Below are 6544 nucleotides of genomic sequence, written 5' to 3'. Positions count from 1 at the left end.
AGAGAGAGAGAGAGAGAGAGAGAGAGAAGAGATGATCATAAAGGCAATTTGCTGGAGAAGTTGTCAGGAAATGAGATCAAGGCAGCACGTGGAGGGGTCATTCTGGGCAGAGCGTGGGGCCACTTCTTTATGTGAGATTAAAGTGAAGGAGGAAATGTTGCACCAAGGGCTGGGACGGCCTTCTTGGAATAGAAGGTTCTCCAGGTTCAAACGTGAATGAGTAAAAGAAACTTCTTAGTTGAGAAATTCCAAAAGAAAAAAAAATCTTCATTTTCCCTGTCAATGCTTCCTCCTCTCTACTTCACCCCTCACTTCAGGGAAGGGCAATACCACAGACGGCCATCACAATGGCAGGTCTCAGTGTTTGTTGTCCACAGACCGAGGAATGCTGGGGCAGCTCCAACCTTCGTTCTGTGGGTGTGACTTTTCAACAAGGCCAGGGGAAGGAGATGACATCAATGTGGCTCTTCTCGCACAGGTCACCTCTGCCTGTTGAGCATTATCTAGTCACTGCCTGGTAGGGAAGTGTTTCTAAAAGAGATCCATCTTGGCCCTTGGGCACGCTGCCTCCACCTCACCCTACCCACTGGCAATGAGCTGGCCACAGCATTCTGGGTTGTCTGTCATGCATGCCGGCTCTGTTCTTGACGTCACTCAAACAGGAGGTTCTCCGTCTGAGGGACTGGTGATGCCAAATTAATAGCCCACCCATCATCCTGCCAGCAGCTGAAAATGCCAAATGCTGCCAAATGACCTACGAGTAGGGAGAAAGGACTTCGTTTGGATACCGTCTCTCGAAGAATATGGTAGCTGGGAGCAGACTGTTCAGGTTCCTTGAGGGGTAGGCTCCTACAAAATACTGTGTCTCATATATGCTCCATAGCTATTTACCAAATGGCTAGAGCACCTGGTCTGGAGTCAGGAAGGTCTGAGTTCAGGTCTAGCTTAAGACACTCACTATCTGTGTGACCCTAGGCAAGTCACTTCACCTCTGTTGTCTCAGTTTCCCCATCTGTAAAATGAAGATAAAATAGCACCTACCTCCCAGGGTTGATGTGAAGATTAAACAAGATAATAATTGTAAAGTGGTTAAAATCTCTCTCTTAACACAGTGCCTAGCACATAGTAAACACTACATAAATGTTAGGGATGATGATGATGATGACGATGATGATGGATAGGTCATTACCAAGCTAACGTATCTGACAAACCAAGGCATGGTCTGGCCCAATTTAGTCCAGGTGAAATGCACTGCTAGTGCAAGCTTAAACCCCTCCTATGCCAGAAAAGGTAGCCGCCCTGCCCACCTCACGTAGATAAAGCAGTTTCTTCCTGGGGATGTTAGGTTTCTCTAGAACAGCTCTGTGACTCAGAGACGGAAGAAGGAAGTGCCAGCTCCCAGAAGACAGCCCAGAGTCCAAGGTTTCTCAGGGATGCCTGTGAATGATGCCTGAGGCATCCAAAGCTGTCACCTACCCTCGACCCTTCACCACAGGCCTTTCCATAGTCTTTCTCTTTCCACAATTTCCTCCCTATGCCCCAATTTTCCTTTTTGCCCCTTCTTTTCCACTTTCCGTGCTTTTTCCTCTTTCTTTCTTCCTTTCCTCCTTCCCCACCCAGACCCTGTTGTGTGGCCATAGATTAAACCCAGTACTCCTAGAGGCCTTGCTCATTTCCACTGGTGGCCCTCAAGACAAGGAAGTCTTTGGATTCTCATTTAGTCCAAGTCCAGGAAGAAGTTTTTCAGCCAACTAACAGATGTTTGGAGAAGTCTGATTTTCATGACTCACTGTGGAAGACTTGCTGGGTGTGATCTTACACTGAACAGTCATGGAGAGCAACTTCCCTGAACAAAATGAGATAGGGAGGGGTGGAAGGTCCTATCCATCCCTGAGCCAAGTCTTGGTTTCCTTGGCTCCTCTGATGCTCTCTTAGCCCTCCAAAAAGGGCTTTGTTCTGTTAAATGATAACAATGCCCCATGCTTCTATCATACTTTATACATTCTGGAACATTATCATAATTATTCTTGGGGAGGGGAGCTCCCAGTGTGGAGACACCCTCTTCATTGTTGAAGATTAGCAGCTCCTGAAACTTGCAATCTTAGAGAGTTGTCCATAGCATGGAGAGGTTGAATGGCCTCCTCCAGGCCACACAGCTAGTATGTGTTAGAAAAAGAATCTTGTATTCCCAACCAAAAGAAAGAATGTTCCAATGCTAATAATAAGAGAAATGCATGGAATACTATTGTGCTACAAGAAATGATGAACAACTTCACCAGTGTGAAAATGTTTAATGGGTATGTAAATGTAAAGCCTATATCAGATTGTGCACCGTCTTGGGGACGGTGGTGGGGGAGGAAGGGGGAGAAAAATTTTCAACTCAAAAGCATATGGAAGTGATTGTTGATAAATCAAAATAAATTAATAAAATCAAAAAAAGAAAAAAAAAAGAAATGATGAACAGGCCGACTTTGGAAAAAACTGGAAAGACTCATATGGTCTGATGCTGAGTGAAGTGAGCAGAACCAGGAGAACGTTGTACACAGTAAAAGCCACATTGCGTGATGATAATATTGATAGACTCAACCCTTCTCTGCAATACAAGGATCTAAGACATCTCCAAAGGCCTCATGACGGAAAATACTATCCACATTCAAAGAAAGAAATATGGACTTTGAATGCAGATTGAAGCATACTATCTGCTATTTTTTTTCTTCTGTCGTGTTTTGTTTCCTCTTTCTGGTGGTTCCTCCTATTGGTTCTAATTCTTACTTACAACATCACTAAGGTGAAAATATGTTTAATAGGAATGTATATGTAGAGCCTATATCAGATTGCGTGCTGTCTTGGGGAGGGAAGTGGAAAGGAAGGGGGAGAAAAATTTAAAACTCAAAAGCTTATGGAAGGGGCAGCTAGGTGGCGCAGTGGATAGAGTGCTGGCCCTGAACTCAGGAGCACCTGAGTTCAAATCCGGCTTTGGACCAAACACTTGACACGCACTAGCTGTGTGACCCTGGGCAAGTCACTTAACCCCAACTGCCTAAAACAAACAAAAAAAAGCTTATGGAAGTGATTGTTGATAATTCAAAATAAATTAATTAAAAAAAGGGAAATGCAAATCAAAACAACCCTGAGGTTTCCTCTCACACCCCCAAAATCGACAAAAATGGCAAAAAATGGCAATGTTGGAGGGGTTGTGAAATAATAGGCACACTAATACATTGTTGGGAGAGCTGTGAAATCATAAGCAATTTGAAATCATGCCAATAAAGTTACTAAAATGTCTATGTCCTTTGAACCAAAAGCTCCACTTCTGGGCTTACATCTCAAGGAAGTTACTGATAAGAAGAAATTTCTTATATACACCGAAACATTTATAGCAGCACTTTCTGTGACAGCAAAGGATTAGAAACAAAGCAGATGCCCATCCAGTGGTAAATGAATATAATGAAACATTACTGTACTATAAGAAATGATGATTGTGGTGAATACAGAGCAGCGCAGAAAGATCTACAGGAACAATGCACAGTGAAGGGAGCAGAGCCAAGAACACAATATAAACAGTAACTACAGCAATGTAAATGGAAGGAACAACCACACACCAAAAAAATCAAAAGTGAATAATAAAATTATAAAGATCCAGCTGGGCTTGAATTAAGATATATGAACAGACGCCCCCACAGCACTGCTTCATGGAGGTGAGAGGTCCACAGGGTGTTCTACATTTTACATGCTTTTACATTTTTTCAATGTATCAATCAGTTGTATTGATTTGTATGTCTTTAAAAATAGTATTTGTTTTATGGAATGGCTCTTTGTGAAGGGGAGGAACGGAAAGATACTGGGGATAGCTATGACAACATAAAAAAGAGAAGACAAGAACAGTTTCGTCTCACTTGCTCTTCCTAACAACCCTGTGATTTAAGCAGGGCAGATGTTATTGTCCCTATTTTACAGGTAAATAAACTAAAATCCAGAGAGGGTAACTGAGGGCCTTTTGGGTCAACCAATATATTGGTAAAGCCATAGCCCACAACAAGTCAGTGATGGAACCAGACAAGAAAGCAGGCCTCCATACCTCTTGTTGATGAGCTCTTCACTATACCACACTACCTGCAAATCAGCTGCACGTAGCGTCTTGTTAACTACACGGAGCAATGAAAAAATTGTTGTTCATTTTCTGCTGAAACAAGATCAACTTATTATTCACTAAGCAGAAGAAAACTCACATAGATGCCGGTCTGGATACAAGGTTGCGCTCCAGTACATTCGATGGTGATATCTGGTTTGTTTCCAAGGAGACTTTCTATCTTACTGGCAATTTCCTGAGGGCCCTCCTTATTGACCTGGAGGGTCCAAGTGGCCCCACATTCTTTGGCTTTTTCCAGTCGAGAGCTGATCATATCTGAGGTTAAACAAAAGTAGCCTGATCAAACAACGAAACCAAAAAGATGGATAGAGAGAAAGGGAGAGGGTAGAACAAAAGTCTTCCTTCTCAGAATCTGAGCAGCTTTCATAAGAGTATTCTAAATCCTTAATCATGTGTTCTCTCTCTCTCTCTCTTTTCCTTTCTTCCCCCCCACACACACACACACACACACACACACACACACACACACACACCCCTTATCAACCTTAACCATTTATTAACAGGAAGATCAAAATATACGAATATCTCAAAGGACTAAACTGATACAATGCTTTTTTTATCCATAAGGCAAAGAAAATACAGTGGGATGAAACATTTTCCCCCAAGTAACATCATATTTGTTTGTAATTACTTGTATTTGAAATACATTTGCATAGATAGGAGAAATTATAATAAATTACAGTAAAAGTATTTTCAAAAGAAATTTTGTGTGCCAATTGGCACACCTGGCCCTTCTAATGTTAAGGATTTACTGCATACATGTCAGGCACTAAGCTAAGTGCTAGGGATAGAAGGGAAGGTTAAAACAGTACCTGCCCTCAAGGAACCTACATTCTAACAGGGCAGCTCTGACACTACTTGAAACAGAGCATGGTCACAGCCAGCCATGGCTCTTAGGGCAAAGGTAGCCACATAGCCAGCGGGGATTGTCACAGAAGGAAAAGCTCCCACCTTCAACAACACTCATGCAGTGAAGCGAGAAGGGCTGACACTGGGCCTTGCCTGGCCTGCCTCAAAAATCACAGTCAAGGTGGAAAGCAAAAGAATACAGCCCAACCCATGTACATGTCTGCTATTATAATCACTGCCCACAAGGTGACAGACAGCTTCCCTCCCATCAAACATGTTTTAAGGAAAGAGAGACAGAGAAAAAGAGGTCTTACCAGTTACTATCACTTGAGATGCACCCATTGCTTTAGCTATCAGCAAAGTGACCATTCCAATTGGTCCTAAACAAAATAGAAATTTTTTGTTACAAATGTTAGGAATGCCTAACATGCATGAAATATGTACCTGATAAGGGCAGATGGCTATTTTCTATTTTCTCATAAGAATCAAAGGATCATAGGTTTAGAGCTTAAAAAAGATCTAAGGCCATCTAGTCCAATCCTCTCATCTAAAAGATTAAGAAGGTTAAATGACTTGCCCAAGGTCATATAGACAGTTAAAGCAGAACCAGAATTTAATCAAGGTCCTCTCTAGAGTTACTGCTCTTTCCATTTTCCAAGGCATACAACATTTCTAACCACTTGGTGAAGGCTGTTTTAAGACATTTCCAAATACCAAAGAGGCTTCAAGAGCGGATCAGGTTAATTCAAGACCTCCCTTAGGTTTTCTAGCAGTTTCTAGAGAGGTCTTAGAAGGTTCAGAATATGTTTGCTCACTCCCCCAAACCACTCCTCAAGGACCTACTCTTGTTCAGTTTTTTTTTTTCAGTCATGTCTGACTCTTCATGACTCCATTTGGGGTTTTCTTGGCAAAGATACTGGAGTGATTTACTATTTCCTTCTCCAGCTCATTTTACAGATAAGGAAACTGAGGCAGACAGGGTTAAGTGACTTTTCCCAGGGTCCCACAGCTAATAGGAGTCTGAGGCTAGATTTGAACTCAGGAATATGAGTCTTCCAGGCCTGGAACTCTATCCACTGCACCACCTAGCTGCCCCTCTAGAACCAATGAAATCTTCCCAAGTAGAAGATTCACAAACTAATGGATCCACTGAGGGCCAAATCAGTCAATTTTTAAATTATAATTGCCATTAACATCATTATCATTATTTAGCTAGGTCACCTGAGTTTCCTTGGCCTGCTATGGTCTTAAGACTCACACCCTTAGTTAACTACCCAGCATTCAAAAATATTTCTCCAAAATTCTCAGCATGGCATCACTCCTTAAGATATTTTAAAATATATTTTTAACTGGGTAAAATAATATATGCTATTGGAGTGGTTACATATTAGCTACTTAACACATTATCAGAGATTAGTTTATCAGATTATTATATTGACTTATTATCACCCATTTTTACCTAGCAGAGAGCAAAGTCCTGAGGAAACAGCCCATAGGACTGTTAAGTTTTGATGGAAGGGAGCTGAGTGGAGCTCATTTCAGAGC

At 41.9% G+C, this 6544-nt stretch overlaps 1 protein-coding gene across 3 annotated transcripts in view; it reads right to left on the bottom strand.

Annotated features, from left to right (window-relative positions):
• Positions 1-6544, bottom strand: part of SORD (sorbitol dehydrogenase) — a 98665-nt gene that overhangs the window by 5653 nt on the left and 86468 nt on the right. For all 3 annotated transcript variants that reach the window (XM_021009292.2, XM_021009291.2, XM_078151386.1), the window contains 2 exons: positions 5314-5379; positions 4230-4405 (listed from right to left, as the gene is read on the bottom strand). In XM_021009292.2, coding sequence (XP_020864951.1) covers positions 4230-4405; positions 5314-5379 — 242 coding nt within the window. The remainder of the gene's footprint in view (positions 1-4229; positions 4406-5313; positions 5380-6544) is intronic.

This window comes from Phascolarctos cinereus, unplaced genomic scaffold (genome assembly GCF_003287225.1).
Source record: "Phascolarctos cinereus isolate Bilbo 61053 unplaced genomic scaffold, phaCin_HiC Scaffold_3;HRSCAF=262, whole genome shotgun sequence".
In the NCBI taxonomy this organism is placed as follows: Eukaryota; Metazoa; Chordata; class Mammalia; order Diprotodontia; family Phascolarctidae; genus Phascolarctos; species Phascolarctos cinereus.
Note: the sequence above shows the minus strand (reverse complement) of the source record. Positions and strands in the feature narration are given on the sequence as shown.